Source organism: Thalassophryne amazonica, chromosome 5 (assembly GCF_902500255.1).
Source record: "Thalassophryne amazonica chromosome 5, fThaAma1.1, whole genome shotgun sequence".
Taxonomy (NCBI): Eukaryota; Metazoa; Chordata; class Actinopteri; order Batrachoidiformes; family Batrachoididae; genus Thalassophryne; species Thalassophryne amazonica.
The window spans coordinates 15,679,867-15,700,554 of record NC_047107.1 but is presented as its reverse complement, the minus strand read 5'-3'; the positions used below and the strand labels follow the sequence as shown (position 1 = coordinate 15,700,554).

The 20,688-nt window shown below is 41.0% G+C and overlaps 1 protein-coding gene across 2 annotated transcripts in view; it reads left to right on the top strand.

Moving 5' to 3' along the window:
* Positions 1 to 20,306, top strand: part of si:dkey-3h3.3 (uncharacterized protein LOC100144568 homolog) — a 32,674-nt gene extending 12,368 nt beyond the window's left edge. Inside the window, exons 4-5 of one of the 2 annotated variants that reach the window (XM_034169742.1) lie at positions 14,731 to 14,824; positions 20,294 to 20,306. In XM_034169742.1, the coding sequence (XP_034025633.1) occupies positions 14,731 to 14,800 (70 nt within the window). In that variant the 3' untranslated portion in view covers positions 14,801 to 14,824; positions 20,294 to 20,306. Of the gene's footprint in view, positions 1 to 14,730; positions 15,270 to 20,293 lie in introns of those variants that run through there. The other variant, XM_034169741.1, reaches the window with a different exon arrangement.
* Positions 20,307 to 20,688: the final 382 nt, after the last annotated feature.

The window sequence follows — 20,688 nt, the reverse complement described above, 5'->3', positions numbered from 1 at the left end:
TTAAAGAATTATTTCACTATTATTGTATTATTTAACAGACGTTTCTGATCCAGACAACCAATGATTTATAAAGGAAAATCATGAAAATTGTCAGGAGTGCCCAAACCTTTGCATACAACTCTTTATCAGTAGTAGTAAATCATTTGTGATGAAATAGCTTATTTAAATGGTCAACCTCTCTTGAAAAGCCTAACAGGTGTGTGTGTGTGTGTGTGTGTGTGTGTGTGTGTGTGTGTGTGTGTGTGTGTGTGTGTGTGTGTGTGTGTGTGTGTGTGTGTGTGTGTATTATACAAATAATGACTGTTTATGAGTTCAATGGTACAAATATTTCACCGAATTAAATGTTTGTTCCATTGAAAGCATGTAAAAATATTAATTACTTGTTTTATATAACGGCGAAAATAGATCCTTGTCATTTAATATTATATTAATTTACAAACAACAGAAACATTTTGGTGCGTCACTGCTTTTCATTCTTGCTTCCTCGTAACGGCTCTTTATGCTTCCAGATGGCTTACAGCGCAGTGTGTGTGTGTGTGTGTGTGTGTGTGTGTGTTCAAAGAATTACAGTACCGTCAGTTAGCTCCTTCAAATCGTCCGTCAGCAAAACAAACTCCGCATGTTTAGCTTAATGTATGGAACCAAATTGCACTCCAAATGCAACGCAACACAAATGGGACTAATAATCTGTGTCACGTGACATACAGTGAGAAAAATAAGTATTTGAACACCCTGCGATTTTGCAAGTTCTCCCACTTAGAAATCATGGGAGGGATCTGAAATTTTCATCTTAGGTGCACGTCCACTGTGAGAGACATACTCTAAAAAAAAAACTCTGGAAATCACAATGTATGATATTTTTTTTTATATATAATTTATTTGTATGTTACTGCTGCAAATAAGTATTTGATCCCCTACCAACCAGCAAGAATTCGGGCTCACACAGACTTGTTAATTTTTCTTTAAGAAGCCCTCTTATTCTGCACTCTTTACCTGTATTAATTGCACCTGTTCACACACTCAATCAATCACACTCCAACCTGTCCACCATAGCCAAGACCATAGAGCTGTCTAAGGACACCAGGGACAAAACTTTAGACTTGCACAAGGCTGGGATGGACTACAGGACAACAGGCTAGCAGCTTGGTAGGAGACAACAACTGTTATGATTATTTATTATAAAGTGGAAGAAACAAGATGACTGTCAATCTCCCTCGGTCTGGATTTCCGTGCAAGATCTCACTTTGTGCGGTGAGGATGATTCTGAGAAAGCTCACAACTACACAGGAGGACCTGGTCAGTGACCTGAAGAGAGCTGGGAACACAGTCACAAAGATTACATTAGTAACACATGATGCTGTCATGGTTTAAAATCCTGCAGGGCAGCAAGGTCCCCCTGCTCAAGCCAGCATATGTCCAGGCCCGTTTGAAGTTCACTAGTGACCATCTGGATGATCCAGAAGAGGCATGGGAGAAGGTCATGTGGTCAGATACGACCAGAATAGAGCTTTTTGGAATCAACTCCACTTACCATGTTTAGAGGATGAGAACAAGCCCAAGAAAACCATCCCAACCGTGAAGCATGGGGATGGAAACATCATACTCTGGGGCTGCTCTTCTGCAAAGGGGACAGGACGACTGCACCATATTGAAGGGAGGACGGATGGGGTCGTGTATTGCGAGATTTTGGCAAACAACCTCCTTCCCTCAGTAAGAGCATTGAAGATGGGTCATGGCTGGGTCTTCCAGCATGACAATGACCCCAAACACACAGCCAGGGCAACTAAGGAGGGGCTCCGTAAGAAGCATTTCAAGGTCCTGGAGTGGCCTGGCCAGTCTCCAGACTTGAACTCAATAGAAAATCTTTGGAGGGAGCTGAAACTCCAAACCTGAAAGATTTGGAGAAGATCTGTATGGAGGAGTGGACCAAAATCCCTGCTGCAGTGTGTGCAAACCTGGTGAAAAACTACAGGAAACGTTTGACCTCTGTAATTGCAAACAAAGGCTACTGTACCAAATATTAACATTGATTTTTCACAGGTGTTCATATACTTATTTGCAGCAGTAACATACAAATAAATTATTAAAAAAATCATACATTGTGATTTCCGGATTTTTTTTTTTTTTTTTTTTTTAGATTATGTCTCTCACAGTGGGCGTGCACCTAAGATGAAAATTTCAGACCCCTCCATGATTTCTAAGTGGGAGAACTTGCAAAATTGCAGGGTGTTCAAATGCTTATTTTCCTCACTGTATGTATTTAAGAACTTTTAAGACTTTTTTTGGGATGGGTAGAAATAGTTCACCCAGATTACTGTATAACAATTAAATTGATATTATATATATATATATTATTTAGCTTTATATTGTGGGAGTTCTTAATAAACAATTCAAGATGAGTTTCTAGTCTCAGTGGTCCTCTTTTCAAATATTTGGACATAGAAGGCCATTTGTGTTTGTGAAAAAATTCAAACATTACAAAATAATTTTAATTTCAAAAGCTGTTTATAAAGGGAGAGAACTGTCCTGCATTTTAAAACAAATATTGCCATTATAGTACTTTTTGTGTCATATTGACAAAGGAAAGCAAATAGTCTATATTTTCTCACCATTCAAGTACTTTTACAACTTTTATTTAGAATAAAAATACATTTAATTCACTGGTTGCAAACTTTATTTTCTCTCTTTTTCCTGACATTTGATCGTAATGACTTCTTGCATGTGTAATGCAATTACCTGCAGTAAAACAACAACAAAATGTTTTTTTTCCTCCTAAAAGTGACTTGCTGCAAGAACATTAGCAGTGGCTCCACCTACTGGTTGAGTTGTTTACTGCTGTGGTTACCGGTGTCGCAGACCGAACGGTCCGTCCCTAGAAAAAAACTGGTCCGCCTTTTGCATCTGCACATGCGTCATTTTGGACCACAGCAGCACCTGTCCTGTAGTCCATCCCAGCCTTGTGCAGGTCTACAGTTTTGTCCCTGGTGTCCTTAGACAGCTCTTTGGTCTTGGCTAGGGTGGACAGGTTGGAGTGTGATTGATTGAGTGTGTGAACAGGTGTCTTTTATACAAGTAACAAGTTCAAACAGGTGCAGTTAATACAGGTAAAGAGTGCAGAACAAGAGGGCTTCTTAAAGAAAAATTAACAGGTCTGTGAGAGCCAGAATTCTTGCTGGTTGGTAGGTGATCAAATACTTATTTGCAGCAGTAACATACAAATACATTATTTAAAAATCATACATTGTGATTTCTGGATTTTTTTTTTTTTTGTACATTATGTCTCTCACAGTGGACATGCACCTAAGATGAAAATTTTAGACCCCTCCATGATTTCTAAGTGGGAGAACTTGCAAAATCGCAGGGTGTTCAAATACTTATTTTCCTCACTGTAAGTTCTAAAGAGGAGACAGCTTTATATTTAGATTACTTTATTTGTCCCAGAAGGGCAATACATTTATACAATCAGCCTGTCCGTAATTACAGAATAAATATGATAAAAGAGGTAAGGAAATTTTTTTTAAAAAATCAACAATTTAGTGTTTGCTGAATTTTGGGCCAACAATGGATTTTCTGAAATCTATCATAATTTCCTTAGTTCTTAACACATTTCATTTGAGGAAGCTATCATTGCACATCTGACAAATTCAGGGAGGAAACAGGCGTGATTGGATTGGTGGCCCTGAAGGAGAGTCAGTAAGATTGTGTCATCTGAGAACAAGATCTACAGCTGTCTGTATAAAGGATAAAAAGCAGGGAGGAAGGACACAGCCCTGAGTACAACCTATATTTGAACCTACTGCAGTGTGTTTATTAAAAAACAAAATCTGATCAGATATCATAGAATAGCAAACTAGCCTATCAATTCAAATATGGAGCTGCATCTTATTGAAAGCAGAGCTAAAAATCAGCAAATAAGTCTTGAAAGGGATTTGGGCTGTTTGAGATGCTTATGCACTCTATCTAGAATGAAGAGCTCAGCATCCTCCACATCCTCACCTGCTTGATGGGTAAACTGCAATGGATCCAATTTGTCTAAAGTTAGTGACAAAATTTCATCCTTCAAAATTTTTCAAGCACCCACAATGTTTTCTCATATTTCCTTGCTCACAGATGTTGACTTTCTAGTTGGTTTTCTCTTTTCCAATTCCTCATGTACCACAGTTTTAACGTGTTCAAAGCTAATGTCCACGACCCCTTCAAACACAGAAGCAACTGATTTTCTAGTTGCCCGGCAATATGCAACTTGCTTCTGATGGATTGTTTGTTGCTGTGACGCCACTCTGAACTTCACACGGTTGTATATGCTTCTTTTATTTCTGTTTAGCACTCGTCTGGTTATTAATTGTATCTACTCTGAACGTTATTCAACAGTCCTACTGTGAATTGCTAGTGGTTAGTATTCGCTAGCGGTTAGCTTCGCTAGCTAGGTCGACTCCTCCCCTCTGCGTCGTTACTTTTTATAGCTGTTTCTTTTTTACCCGTTTAATACTTCTGTTTGTTTTTCAGTCGAACTGCTGTGAATTTTAAGTAATTATTTTACTCCTGTGTAAAATTTTAGGAGCGGCTAGCATTTTTGCTAGCAGTTAGCTTGCGTTAGCTATTTCGGACCCCCGTCATTTTTTCATTTAATTTTCTTACACTCCTGTTAGTTAATTAACTGTTTAGTGTATTTTATAGCTGCTGCTTTTTTACCTGTTTAATACTTCTGTTAGTTTTTCAGTGTAACTGCTGTGAATTTTAATTCATTTATTTGGAAATGACTGTTGTGTAAAAGCTTCAGATATTTGCCACTGAGATAGATGATGACTGAAGTGCAGGTTTAAGGAGAAACGAGGTGATAATCAGTGCTCCACTTCAAAGTCAGCTTTACTGTCAATTCTTCACATGTACCAGATATACAAAGCAATCGAAATTATGTTTCCCACCATCCAACGGTGAAATGTTCCTGACAGTAAGGTAGTCAGTAAGACAGACATAACTAGCATTCAGGTAAACAATAAATAAGAGGTGAAACAATAAATAAGAGGTGATGAAGACACAAAAATTGTGTTTTTTTGTTTTTTTTTTTGCAATGAAAAACTAAAAGCACACTGTTCACTGTGATACGTGGCAGGGGAAATTAAAATGGTGCAGAGACAGTTGAGGCAAATAGTGACAGCTGAGGTATTTCTGTTTGATCTCACTGTGCAAGTGGCATAGTAGTGCCAGGTAATAGCAGCAGAAGTGTTTCCTGTTTTTTATCAAAGTGGCATAATAGTGCAAGACAGTCATTGTGTGGGTCAGAGGGTTTAAACGTCCAGGATGTTATGTAGCTGGGGGTAGAGGGGAGTGAGTTTAGCATCCTAACAGCCTGCTGGATAAAGCTGTTGGTGAGTCTGGTGGTGTGGGAGTGCAGGGTACAGTGCCTCTTCCCAGAGGGCAGGAGGTTGAACAAATTGTGAGCGGGGTGGCTTGCATCACTGACAATTGTGGTTGCCCTGCGGGTGAGGCAGGTGGTGTATATGTCTTTCAGGGAGGGGGAGGGGCACCAATGATCCTTCCAGCTGTTTTCACTATGCGCTGCAGGGCTTTTGTGTTGTAGTCAGTGCAGCTCCCGCCCCACACAGTGACACAGCTGGTGAGGATGCTCTCAATGGTGCCGCGGTAGAATGTGCTCATGATGGGTGGTGGAGCACTTGCTTGCTTGAGTTCTCGTAGGAAGTAGAGGCACCGCTGGGCTTTCTTCTCCAGTGATGCAGTGTTGGTGGTCCAGGACAGGTCTTCACTTGTGTGCACCCCACCTGTAATTTGGACCGCAGCCCCATCGATGGTCAGTGGCAGGTGTTGGGTGTGACCTCTCCGAAAGTCAACAACAATCTCCTTAGTCTTGCTGACGTTCAGCAGGAGGTTGTTTGTGCACCACGTGGTCAGAAGGTTGACCTCCTTCGTATATTGAGTCTCGACACCCTTGGTGATGAGACCCACCAAGGTTGTGTCATCAGCAAACTTCACAGTGTGATTGTTGCTGTAGGTTGTCGTGCAGTCGTGTGTCAGCAGGGGGCTGAGCACGCAGCCTTGGGGGGCCCCTGTGCTCAGTGTGATGCTGCTTGAGATGTTGTTGCCAACACGTACTACTTGAGGCCTCTGACTAAGGAAGTCCAGAAGCCAGATGCAAATGGAGGTGCTGAGTCCTAGTGTGTTGAGTTTGCAGATGAGTTTTTGCGGCATTACAGTGTTGAATGCAGAACTGAAATCTATGAACAGCATTCTCACATGAGTTTTTTTTTTTTTTTTTGTCCAGGTGGGTGAGGGCTGGGTGAGGGCAGAGCAAATTACGTCCTCTGTAGATCGTTTGGCTCGGTATGCAAACTGGAATGTTGATGGGTGTCAGTGCCACAGGGCAGAAGTCACTGAAACAGGATGGATTTCTTCGGGACAGATTCAGATTAAATTTATTATTATACCCTTGGGTAAAATTAGTTTACAGTGAGTGAGTCATCTCGTTTGGTAAACACAGAACAAGACAAAGCAACAACAGTGCTAAAAAGCTAAAAAAAAAAAACACAAGGACGGCCCCAAAGTAGAATAAAAGCAAGATGAGTTAAAACATCAGTAGATAAAAAGTCTAAAAACGTATCATACTGAGCCAAAAGGATAAAACTAAATAAATAAATAAAAATAAAAATGTGCTGTTCATAAAAACAAGGTAAAAAGACTATACAAAAAATAAATACAAAAGTTATATAAAGTTTCTGTTACTTGTTTACAGCACTGATGGCTGCTGGTACAAAACTGTTTTTGTAGCGTTTAGTTTTACAAGCTGGTACCCTGAACCTCCGACCTGAGGGGAGCAGCTGAAACTCACTATGAAGAGGGTGGGAGTTGTCTCTCAAAATGGAACCAGCTATCCTCTGTACCTGTTTGATATACAGGGATTCTGGCTGAAGCTGAGACTCTCCAATCAGCTTGCTTGACCATTTCACAATTTGGTTTAGACAGTTTGGTTTAGACACAGGTATGATGGCGGCAGCTTTGAAACATGATGGAACAACGGCTTGCTTCAGGGAGGTGTTAAAGAGTGTCTGGACCTGTTGCCTTGCAGGTTTTGATAGCAGCGAGTGTCCTCTTCACGTTGGTGGCAGAGAGGCACAGGGTCTGGTCGTGGGGAGGGGTTTTCTGTGGGCGTGTGTTGTTTTGTGCTTCAAAGCGTGCAAAGAAGTGATTAAGTTGTTGAGCAGAAGGATGTTGCTCTTGCAGCTCTGTGGCATGGGCTTGTAGTCCGTGATGGCCTGAATGTCCTGCTATAGGCTCTGTGCGTCCTTGCTGTCTTTGAAGTGGGCGGTTATCTTGTGAGTGTAGTCCTGTTTTGCTTTCTTGCCAGACTCATCCCCGGCTCTGAAGGCTTTGTCTCTGGCCCTCAGCAGCCTGAGGACGTCACTTGTCAGCCATGGCTTTCAGTTAGCCCGAGTGATGATGTTTCTTGTGTGGGTCACATCATCAATGCCCTTGGTGATATAAGAGGTCACAGTGTCTGTGTATTCCTCTATGTCTGTCTGGTTGTTGGAAGTGGCTGCCTGCTTAAACATTTCCCAGTCTCTTGCATCAAAGCAGTCTTGAAGAGCAGAGGCAGCTTCTTCTGGCCACACTGTCACCTGCTTTTGAACTGGTTTGGTGACTTTCACTCCCTGTCTGTATACTGGCACTAGTGTAACACTTCATTGTGAAGCTGGATAACTGATGATACAAAATCCAGCATGCAAGTGGACCAGTGGATACACAGCATACAGGAGAGCTCACATCCTGGCTGGGTCATCTGAAGCTTGGCTCTGCCTTGAAGTGCTTATGAAGAGATGATTTCATCTTCATGAGCAGTGCTGTAGTCATGGAATTGGAGATGAACCTTTTGTAGAATATTTGCATTAGGGATGTGAATCTTACAACAACTCACGATTCAATTCAATTCCGATTCTTGGGGTGACGATTCGATTCAGAATTGATTTTCGATTGAAAGAGCTCTGAGAAATAGTTGTCTTACTTAAAAAATGTTTATGTTTAAGAAAATGCAGCTTTACAGGGTTAATCAATTGATTCTAAAGATGTAAATTTGCTTATCTGCTTTGCTCGTTCAGAGTTGGCTGGCAGTTTAGTGAAGTGATGGAGTGTGCGCTGGTTAGTAGTTGGCAGAGACCGCTGCTCCGCTTCTTTTAGCTCTGGGTGATGGCGTCGCATGTGGGCTTGCGGATTTGAACTGTTTCTGAAGTACTTAACTTTCATTTTGCAGATTTTGCACACTGCATAAGTCATGTCAAGCTCCTTCTTACACAGCAAAGAATAAAATCCAAAATGCGCCCAAACATTTGCCTTCAGCAAAGATGGTGATGGCTGAATTAGCTCTTCTTCCGCCATGCTAAGCTGCAGCTCACAAATGTTTGAAGCACGCCGGACCCTTCTTGCAAACAGTACACACAGCGAGTAAGCAAGAAAATGTTTAAAAAATTGCTTTTTAAAAATTGATTCTTGGACATTTTGGATCAATTTTTTCTGGCACCCCCAATTTGCATATACCTACAGTATTCACAGCTAAATACCTCACTTCAAGGACTCATGACAACTGTATTTTATATAGGGCAGATGCAATATGAGTGATCGCAGATGGCCATTTTGTAAAATGGCTGCTAATGTCATCTAAGGGAAAAAGTTGCATTCGCCCAATATCCAGATACTATATTGCCTTGATTAAAAGCTCGGTGTTTATTTTTTTCAAACTGTGCACAGACCGGCACCTAAACAAGGTAGTTCTTTATTCAAGGCTGACAATTATTAACAAAATGCTGCTTGCTGCCTCCACTGTAAGTTTCACACATATCCCTGAGTGTGGCGAACCAAAGACGACCACTTTAGATCTGTCATGTAGCATCTAGCTGGATATTCTCAAATTCTTATAAGGGGTTGGTAAGAAATCAATGTGGTGCTAAATCAAAACCCTACCAATGCGACAGCTGCCGTCATTCCTCTGCAACTGACACCCTAGCGTGCCCATCCATTTTAGGATTTTAAGGTGCCACTCTGCAGTGGATTTAGAAAACAGAGTGACTCAACTAAATGTAATCATACATGTGGGAGGAGGCTGCCACAACACCAGACATGGCGTCTACTTCTTTGTCACAACACTTGCCCTTAAACCAGGAATGGGGGCAACTTGGTGCTGTTGGCTTTGGCAGAAAGCATGAGGGTAAGCCTGGTCTTGTCATGCCCAGCTGTTCAAATGGCCATGGAAGTTGCACCAGTATTGTCCAAGGTCATGCCAGGCACCATGGCCAACCAGACAGTCATCTCATCCATTGCAATGGTGGAACTGTCCTGGTATTGGTGACGGATGTGAAGGTGATGCACATAATGAATGAATTTCTCAAGCATGTCAACCACCATGTGAGGGGGTTTCTGGGCCTGGTTCTTTTTTTTTTTTTCTTGAGAAGGGAAATATCATTACACGCCAGGAAGTTCTGTAGCCAGTAGAGGCTGGCTACAAATGAGACTTCACAGAAGTTTCCAAAGTTGTACAAAGTGTAAGAGCTTTGTCCTCGAGCATATTGCGTGATATATGACTCTCATCCTCCAACCACTGGACTAGCAGTTCCTTTAGGTCCTCACTGAGTGGCTTGTGACCGGCCCGTACAGACGCTGATGCTTGAGACAGTTACCATCTTTTGTAGCCTGTAAATGGTTCTTTTGCTTACACCACTCCTGAATGCTTTTGGGGTCCACCTTGAAGTGAAGTGCTGCTGCTTCCTGTCAAAATGCATCATAATAATATAACAGATACCTGTACTTTTAAGTTTTATATCAGGCCATTTCATTTTGAGAGGGGAACCCATTTTACGTACAGTAGTGTTCAGAATAATAGTAGTGCTATGTGACTAAAAAGATTGATCCAGGTTTTGAGTATATTTTTTATTGTTACATGGGAAACAAGGCACCAATAGATTCAGTACATTCTCACAAATGCAACAACACCAAGCATTCATGATATGCACACTCTTAAGGTTATGAAATTGGGCTATTAGTAAAAAAAAAAATAAGTAGAAAAGGGGGTGTTCACAATAATAGTAGCATCTGCTGTTGACGCTACAAACTCAAAACTATTATGTTCAAACTGCTTTTTTAATTTTTTTTTAATCACTAAACTAGTATTTAGTTGTATAACCACAGATTTTCATGATTTCTTCACATCTGCGAGGCATTAATTTTGTTGGTTTGGAACCAAGATTTTGCCTGTTGTGTGCTTGGGGTCATTGTCTTGTTGAAACACTCATTTCAAGGGCATGTCCTCTTCAGCATAAGGCAACATGACCTCTTCAAGGATTTTGACATATCCAAACTGATCCATGATACCTGGTATGCGATATATAGGCCCAACACCATAGTAGGAGAAACATGCCCATATCATGATGCTTGCACCACCATGCTCCACTGTCTTCACTGTGAACTGTGGCTTGAATTCAGAGTTTGGGGGTCGTCTCACAAACTGTCTGCGGCCCTTGGACCCAAAAAGAACAGTTTTACTCTCATCAGTCCACAAAAATTCCTCCATTTCTCTTTAGGCCAGTTGATGTGTTCTTTGGCAAATTGTACCCTCTTCTGCACCTGTCTTTTATTTAACAGAGGGACTTTGCGGGGGATTCTTGCAAATAAATTAGCTTCACACAGGCGTCTTCTAACTGTCACAGCACTTACAGGTAACTCCAGACTGTCTTTGATCATCCTGGAGCTGATCAATGGGTGAGCCTTTGCCATTCTGGTTATTTTTTCTATCCATTTTGATGGTTGTTTTCTGTTTTCTTCCACGCGTCTGTTTTTTTTTTGTCCATTTTAAAGCATTGGAGATCATTGTAGATGAACAGCCTATAATTTTTTGCACCTGCGTATAAGTTTTCCCCTCTCCAATCAACTTTTTATTCAAACTACGCTGTTCTTCTGAACAGTGTCTTGAACGTCCCATTTTCCTCAGGCTTTCAAAGAGAAAAGCACGTTCAACAGGTGCGCTGGCTTCATCCTTAAATAGGGGACACCTGATTCACACCTGTTTGTTCCACAAAATTGACAAACTCACTGACTGAATGCCACACTGCTATTATTGTGAACACCCCCTTTTCTACTTTTTTTACTAATAGCCCAATTTCATACTCTTAAGAGTGTGCATATCATGAATGCTTGGTCTTGTTGGATTTGTGAGAATCTACTGAATCTACTGGTACCTTGTTTCCCATGTAACAATAAGAAATATACTCAAAACCTGGATTAATCTTTTTAGTCACATAGCACTACTATTATTCTGAACACTACTGTATGTGGTTATAGTGTATACGCTACAGATAATATCCAGACATGAACGAAACATCCTGTTTTGTACAATGAAAAAAAAAATGTTATGTTATGAACCATGTATCATCGATTAAATTAGTGTACAACCCCAATTCCAATGAAGTTGGGACGTTGTGTAAAATGTAAATACAAACAGAATACCATGATTTGCAAATCCTCTTCAACCTATCTTCAATTGAATACACCACAAAGACAAGATATTTATTGTTCAAACTGATAAACTTTGTTTTTGTGCAAATATTTGCTCATTTTGAAATAGGGTTGTAGGATACAATGAAATTATGGTACTAAAAGTTGCCACAACATGATAAAAAAAGGCCTAATGAGGAATGTTTTATAGCAAATTTTTTCAAAGCTGAAGAAATAGACAACTTTGTGCTTCCTTTGTTTCATTTAAAGAAAATGATTAACTTTAAACTGTACCTACCTTGCTATTTTTTTTTTTTTCGTTTTTTCAGCAAACGCAATAGCATGCAGCTTTCTCTCAACGGTGTAGGAATTGTACTTCCTTTTTCGAACATCACTACGAGAAGGCGTCGCTCCCTCAGGAGTCAAATTACCGGCATTGTATGTCAGCACATACACATCTGGCGGCTAACATGAGAGACCTGGGGCCTCATGTACAAAGACTTGCATGGATTTCCTACTAAAACATGTTGTACCTCAAAACCTGGAAACTGGCACAAGCACAAAAATTTTAAAATTTTGTACATCCTGATCAACATGGAATTGAGCGCACATGCACCAAACTCCTCCTTTCCACGCCCCTATTGAAATATGCAAATCCATGTAAATAGACCTTGGAGCTGGGATTCACCAACGAAATTATACCGAGTGTGAGTCACAGATGGTTGGAAGCAGGGGCGTAGGTTTGCATATGGACCATAGGGACAAGTCACAACCAATATTTTGGGATGGCAAAATAGTCCCTACCAATATTTAGCATTTTTTTTTATATATCAAAATCATTCACTATTTTTTGCGAACTCGATACTATAATTTTAGTCGTCACGTTTTGTGTTTTCGAGTGACAGGGTTACCATGTTGCAATTTCATTGGCTCACGTTCTTCTCACATGGATGTAAACAAAGCGCATCTCTTGGCAGGCAGTGCTTCATTTGTAAAGTGGGAGGTCCCGGAGCACAGAGGATGGGTGGCTCCGGTGCAGTGTTGCCAGATGTACGATAATTATCGTATTTGTACGATAGTTTTGCCCTCTGTACGATCAATAAAGGGAAAAAATCCAATATGTACGATAATTTCAGTTGGTTGCCCAAACACGCATCTCTCTCTGACACCCAAGAATCATTTTGCAGGCGTTGCACTCAGGCGGCATCAAAGACACACCACACACAGGGCTGATGCTGGCTTTGGGCGACCGGGACAAAGTCATTTGAAAGCCCGCCCCCTCTCTATACAAGTTCCCATCCTATCTCTGCCGTGACAGGAAGATTCCCCAGCCAACATCTTTTTTTTTTTTTCGAAACTTTATTTCAACAAATGCAATAACAAACGAACAAAACACAAGAGCGAAGAGATATACAAGAAAAATAAAAAAAAAAGGTTCAAGTTCCTTATGGAGGTGTCAACATTTTTTCTGTGTTCAACAAAATCTGCACAAGTGGCCATGGCATCGGATGACGACAGCGACCTCAAGGTTGAATTTGACTCTTTCTAGTCTGGTAATTGACACGTTTGTGTCCCTTCACAGAAAAAAAAAATCTTTCTAGTCTGGTAGTGCATTTGCTTGTGCATTTGTGTTCTTTCTGTGCCATAGTTTCCCCATTACTATAATTACTGTTTAAAAATGTGACAAAATTCTTTGTAAATTTAAAAAAAACAAAATGCAAAAATAGCTACGTTGTATGCGTTTGTTTGTGTACGATAATTTCTCCCAAAATACGATAATTTTGAGGTTTTGGTACGATAGTTTCATATTTCATATCTGGCAACACCGCTCCGGTGCAGAAAAACAAGAAGGGCGGGGCTTGTGAACAATGCTGTGCGCCACACTTAAAATAAACTGCACACCCACACAAACACATCTTCACAAATGACACTAACACCCTGCCTTTTCCTCAAAAATTACTACATTTATGTTTGCTGTCTGTCTCTGTACTTTTCTGTCAGTTTTGCGCTCTTTTTCATACTTTTCCCTCGTTTCAAAAGTCACCGAACGCACTTTACCATAATATATGCAACATATAGCATAGCATACTGTTGGAAAGCACAGGTTCTTGGCTTGCTGTCAGTGTTGAAATTTTTCAGAGTGAGGGCTTACATGAGAACTTACGGTAATGAGAATCAGCGGCGCACTAGTGTGAAACTTCCGTGTTTTTCCTCTGCGTTATGACATCACAGGCTTACGTTTACCGTAATACACCATATATGTTATTGGAAATCCCTTTTTTTTTTTTTTTTTTTTTTGGCAAATTAGGTTGCCAGATACCTACAACTGCATTATTGATGAAGAGAATAGATTATACATCTTGGTTGCAAAAACTTTTTTTTTTTTTAGCTCCACAAGTATATTTTTTGTTGTCTTGTTCTCTCAGGTGTAGGCCTATAGAATAGATTCGTGATTTTGGGTGCAATTTTGTTATTTAAGCTATTTGTTTGCCTACACACTTAATATTGTAAATAAAGTGTTAAATTATTCAGCATTATGTCGTCATATGTTATGTATTATGCTGTACTTGTGCGTCTAATGGTATGAGTGGGTTAGGGGGTGGTGGTGGGCAGGGGGGCCGGGGGGGGTGGGGGTGGTATTGTCCCTACCAAAGCTGAGACCAAACCTACGCCCTTGGTTGGAAGTGATGTGGAGACATGCAGTGATAGTTTGTTTTTCAGCTAAGCACCGTTACCGCTACTGTGAGAGCCTCTGGTGGTCACGGCATGCAATACCACAAATCGTATAGTACAAAAATTGCATGGTAAATGGAACACAATGGCAAATGGTATGGCTAATCCATGTCATGTGACATACAAACCACCAATCAAATGGCAAGGATCTGTTCAGGCAAGATATCTCAGGGCAATATTAGATGAAAAACCCAAAATGTTAATAACAGGAGGGTGAAACCCTGTAGTCATATTTGGAAACGCTGTAATTTCGCTATTCTGGCTAAAAACTTTTTTCTTCAGTGTACATTGAGTACATCCATTCTTTGAGTTAGTTCTTTGTTTCTTTTGTGGAAGGTGAGACTTCTTGCACTGTGAATGTAACCATGAATACAGACATCCTGATCTGAGCACATTATGTGGCTCATTTCACTCCTGTCATTTTATGAATTTCCAACATGGATGTGAAAAAATGACATTATGAATCATTCTTGTTTCTTCTTGTATTCTTGTTTTTATTTTTTGTAGGTTTGGATACCCTGATCCTGATTATCTGAGCCGTGTTCGAGATGAGTTAAAAGTCAAAGGAATTGAATAAGTCTGTTTGCAGATACAACACCTAGTATGCAGATTTTTGTACTTTTAAAAAGTCACATGTTAGTATTGTACAGAGGAACACTAAGATGTAATGCCGCATCGTCATGTTTTAAAAGCTGCATTGATGTTATTAATCAGCTCTTTGTCCTTGTTAACACTTCTTAATAATATTTTTGTCATTGAACCAATCTTTGAGCTTGTTTGGTAAATGGTTTCTTTTGATTGGTGTCCACCACATATATGATAACTGCTTCTTTCGATGAGACTTACTGTACTTGTGGATGGCTTTAATTCTTTCACGTTCATTACAAAGCAGGATGGATGTGGCTTGAAACAAATTGTTTCACATTTTTTTTTAAGTTTTTATGTTCAGAATTTTATTGGGATTAAGATCTTGTTTAAAAAAAAAAAAATTGGGGGGAACCTTTTAAATGGCACGATTTGTCTGATGTATTAATCACCTCAGTTCAGAGCATCACCTTCCAACACCGAGAACGTTGTGGCGTTGAACCAGAACTGGGTTTTCATCTGGTCCTTTCCTCCAGCAGAAGATGTGATGGTTTAACCCTGTGGTGGACTGGACTCCTGCCCAGGATCAACCTCTGTAGGGCGAGCTGAACAGTTCAAAGACAGACACCACATATCCAGCTCTCCTTCAGCCTCCAGTAAAGCTGCACCTTCCCCAGTTGTTTCGTGCACGATGTCCAACTGTAATGAGACAGCTGCAGAATGCTTATTGTATGTTTGTGTTACCTTTTTGTTTATGACAGTAGGTGGCAAGTAGAGGTTTTGATCATCTTCATGACTGGCACTGGAATATTCTTTACGGTAGAAGCAAGCTACCCTTTTCATGACATACTAATTCTGTTGCACTGTTGACATTTATTTTACAATTATGGTATTCTGCACCTATTTTACCTATAAGCAGGGTAGGCAGAGGACAGCATAGGCACAGTCCCTTTGTCTTTATTTTGTGTGTGATCTTGTGTACGTCAGACTACTGCTAACTACTATCAGTAATTAGCACTCTTGCCTCACAGTAGGAAGGTCTGTGATTCAGTTTCACCCGTGACCAGATCCTTTATATAGAAAGGATCTTAAGAAAAAAATTAACATTTTTTGTTACTTTACAGAAAGTGATTACATTTTTTCTTCATGCTTTGATTTTGAATAGTATGTGGATCGCAGTTCATTTATGTGTATGGCAATAAAAGCTAGTATATAAGGATTTTGAGCTTTACTCACTTTTTTTGAACACAGCTGTATGTACAACCCCAATTCCATTGAAGCTGGGACGTTGTGTAAAATGTAAATAAAAACAATACAATGATTTGCAAATCCTCTTCAACCTACAGTGAGGAAAATAAGTATTTGAACACCCTGCGATTTTGTAAGTTCTCCCATGCAAGATCTCACTTTGTGGGGTAAGGATGATTCTGAGAAAGCTCAGAACTATGCAGGAGGACCTGGTATGACCTGAAGAGAGCTGGGACCACAGTCACAAAGATTACATTAGTAACACATGATGCTGTCATGATTTAAAATCCTGCAGGGCAGCAAGGTCCCCCTGCTCAAGCCAGCACATGTCCAGGCCCGTTTGAAGTTCATCAGTGACCATCTGGATGATCCAGAAGAGGCATGGGAGAAGGTCATGTCATCAGATGAGACAAGAATAGAGCTTTTTGGAATCACCTTCGCTTACCATGTCCCAACTGTGAAGCATGGGAGTGGAAACATCATACTCTGGGGGTACTCTTCTGCAAAGAGGACAGGACGACTGCACCATATTGAAGGGTCATGTATTGCGAGATTTTGGCAAACAACCTCCTTCCCTCAGTAAGAGCATTGAAGATGGGTCATGGCTGGGTCTTCCAGCATGACAATGACCCCAAACACACAGCCAGGGGGGGAACTTGCAAAATCGCAGGGTGTTCAAATACTTATTTTCGTCACTGTGTGTGTGTGTATATATATATATAAATATATATACACACACACAACAAAAATATAAACGCAACACTTTTGGTTTTGCTCCCATTTTGTATGAGATGAACTCAAAGATCTAAAACTTTTTCCACATACACAATATCACCATTTCCCTCAAATATTGTTCACAAACCAGTTTAAATCTGTGATAGTGAGCACTTCTCCTTTGCTGAGATAATCCATCCCACCTCACAGATGTGCCATATCAAGATGCTGATTAGACACCATGATTAGTGCACAGGTGTGCCTTAGACTGCCCACAATAAAAGGCCACTCTGAAAGGTGCAGTTTTATCACACAGCACAATGCCACAGATGTCGCAAGATTTGAAGGAGCGTGCAATTGGCATGCTGACAGCAGGAATGTCAACCAGAGCTGTTGCTCGTGTATTGAATGTTCATTTCTCTACCATAAGCCGTCTCCAAAGGCGTTTCAAAGAATTTGGCAGTACATACAACCACAGACCATGTGTAACCACACCAGCCCAGGTCCTCCACATCCAGCATGTTCACCTCCAAGATCGTCTGAGACCAGCCACTCGGACAGCTGCTGAAACAATTGGTTTGCATAACCAAAGAATTTCTGCACAAACTGTCAGAAACCGTCTCAGGGAAGCTCATCTGCATGCTCGTCCTCATCGGGGTCTCGACCTGACTCCAGTTCGTCGTTGTAACCGACTTGAGTGGGCAAATGCTCACATTCGCTGGCGTTTGGCACGTTGGAGAGGTGTTCTCTTCACGGATGAATCCCAGTTCACACTGTTCAGGGCAGATGGCAGACAGCGTGTGTGGCATCGTGTGGGTGAGCGGTTTTCTGATGTCAATGTTGTGGATCGAGTGGCCCATGGTGGCGGTGGGGTTATGGTATGGGCAGGCGCCTGTTATGGACTAAGAACACAGGTGCATTTTATTGATGGCATTTTGAATGCACAGAGATACCGTGACGAGATCCTGAGGCCCATTGTTGTGCCATACATCCAAGAACATCACCTCATGTTGCAGCAGGATAATGCACGGCCCCGTGTTGCAAGGATCTGTACACAATTCTTGGAAGCTGAAAATGTTCCAGTTCTTGCATGGCCGGCATACTCACCGGACATGTCACCCATTGAGCATGTTTGGGATGCTCTGGACCGGCGTATACGACAGTGTGTACCAGTTCCTGCCAATATCCAGCAACTTCGCACAGCCATTGAAGAGGAGTGGACCAACATTCCACAGGCCACAATTGACAACCTGATCAACTCTATGCGAAGGAGATGTGTTGCACTGCATGAGGCAAATGGTGGTCACACCAGATACTGACTGGTATCCCCCCCCCAATAAAACAAAACTGCACCTTTCAGAGTGGCTTTTTATTGTGGGCAGTCTAAGGCACACCTGTGCACTAATCATGGTGTCTAATCAGCATCTTGATATGGCACACCTGTGAGGTGGGATGGATTATCTCAGCAAAGGAGAAGTGCTCACTATCACAGATTTAGACTGGTTTGTGAACAATATTTGAGGGAAATGGTGATATTGTGTATGTGGAAAAAGTTTTAGATCTTTGAGTTCATCTCATACAAAATGGGAGCAAAACCAAAAGTGTTGCGTTTATATTTTTGTTGAGTGTATATAAAGTAGGTGCTTCTATGTGTAGACGTGCACAAACAGACGGTGGCAGAAGACATCAAACCCACTGTCCTTCTCACTCATGGTAGTGGCAACATGACACTTGACTAAACTGACGAAACCAACTGAACTACAAAAAACACAATAACACAAACAAACATGAACCACAATAACATTTAAAACCCCGAACTCCCATGGTGCATTGCAGCACAATACCCATTGTTAGCTAAAATGAATTTCTCCAAAAGTATTTATCCTATCTGCTTTGTTTTTGCAGCATTCATCCTTGACCCAAAATACATATGTGGGAGTATGGCCTGTTATTAATTTATCATTAATATTGCATGTTTATGGTTTGTTTAGTTTGCTGTGCTTTTCTGTGTATTTTATTTTTGCTGTGTTCTGGGAATGTTTGAGTTGTGTTTAGGCCACGCCCACTTTTCCCACAGACTGCTGAGGAACAACTGAGTACACCCGTTGCTAATTAGGAAATTAGTGGCAAGAGTGTAAAAGACAATGAGCAGAGCAAGAAGCAAGGGAGGAGAGCAAGCAGAGGGGACCTCCGGGCGTACACTGGCAGCTCTATTTCCTTGACAGGCCCACGCAAGTGGTAGAGGTGCAGCACAAGGAAGTTACGGAGCCATGCTGCCCACGGAGCCAGATGGACGCGGGATTTCGCGCTGGTGTATTTTTAGATATTTATTTAGTTTTAACCCTAACCTCCGCTTTAAAAGTATTCAAATTGATGGACTGCAGACACCGACTCTTGTATTTTATTTATCCACTGTAATTAAATATCTAAACTTTTTATTCTCTTGGTTTTAATTCACTGCTCACCCGTTTTATGGAACCTGTGTTTTAAATTGGGTCCTAGCCCCTCGCTAGGTGGCGTTGTCGGCAACATTTTTATTATAATTTTAGTTTCAGATCATATTTTAATCCCCACTCGGCTACACATAGGCATGCCAAAAAGCAAATGTCATCTCTTCCCGGTTTGTCTGTGATGAGGCCACTTGGCTATTATAATATAGATGTTGATGGTATGCAGATAGGTAAAAAACAAAAGTAATTGTTCCATTACTTAGGGAGGTGGTGGCATAACAGCTTGCACGTTGGACTGGGATGCCAGCGACTCGGGTTCGCTTCCCGATTGCAACCACGCTCCCGACTGGCACTCTTAACATCAGTGCTGGTGGGGAGGAGTGACACATGCCGTGGGCCTTTCGTTGTCGTAGACTTTCGTGGTTACCCACGTTAAATAAGTAACTATTCTTCTTCTACTTATGGCCCTAATCATAATGACAATGTTCGGGTGTACTGTTGTTCCAACATTTAATCAGATAACTGTCCCATCTGTGTGAGACTGATCCCATCAGATCGCAGACGCTTGTGGAGCCTGGTTAGCACTTGGATAACAGAGCTCTTTGGAACACCCGGAGCTGTGTCTATTTCCTGCCCAGTCTCGTGTTTTTTTGTTTTTATTTTCGTCCTCCCGTCATGAAATAAGTCAAAGTTTTGTGACGGGGGTTTTTTTTAAAACTCCCTAAACCCTACTCCTACCCCCAACCCTAACCTTTAACCATAACCTAATCCTACTCCTTCCCCCCACCCTGACCCCCCGCTTCACTTTTGTGCAGCCATCACGGAATGAATTAGAATGAATTTGTGCTGCCGTGACGAAAGTAAGGCGCTGTTCGTCGCAATATCACAAACCAATAGATTAATGTATATTTTGTGCTGCTGAATCACGCTTGCCGTGAGACTGGGTTGGTATTTCTCCAGGTAAAACTGCAGTTGCGTCAGTTAGAGCATCCAGCAGGTGCCAAATACCAATGTGGATGTATCTAGCTGTATCCACTGTGATGACCCCAAACAAAAAGGGGAGCAGCTGAAAGAACAACACGTACAGTACATCCAGAAAATACTCACAGCGCTGCACTTTTTCCACATTTTTTGATATTATAGCTTCATTCCAAAATGGATGAAATTCATTTTTTCCTCACAATTCTATGCACAATACCCCACAATGACAATATGAAAAAGTTTTTCTTTTTACATTTCTGCAAATTTCTTAAAAGTAATAAAACTAAGAAATCACATGTACATAATAGAAAAACAGAACTTTATTAATCCGCAAAGGGAAATTTCAGTTATAACAGCCAGGTACCACAAAAAGTGTGCGTTAATTAAGGAGAAATGGTGTTATAAGGCATGCATTGTTACATATTACGTGGAGTGCAACAGATTAATAATAAATAGTATAAGCTTTTTAGTCTAGTTCAGAGACCAC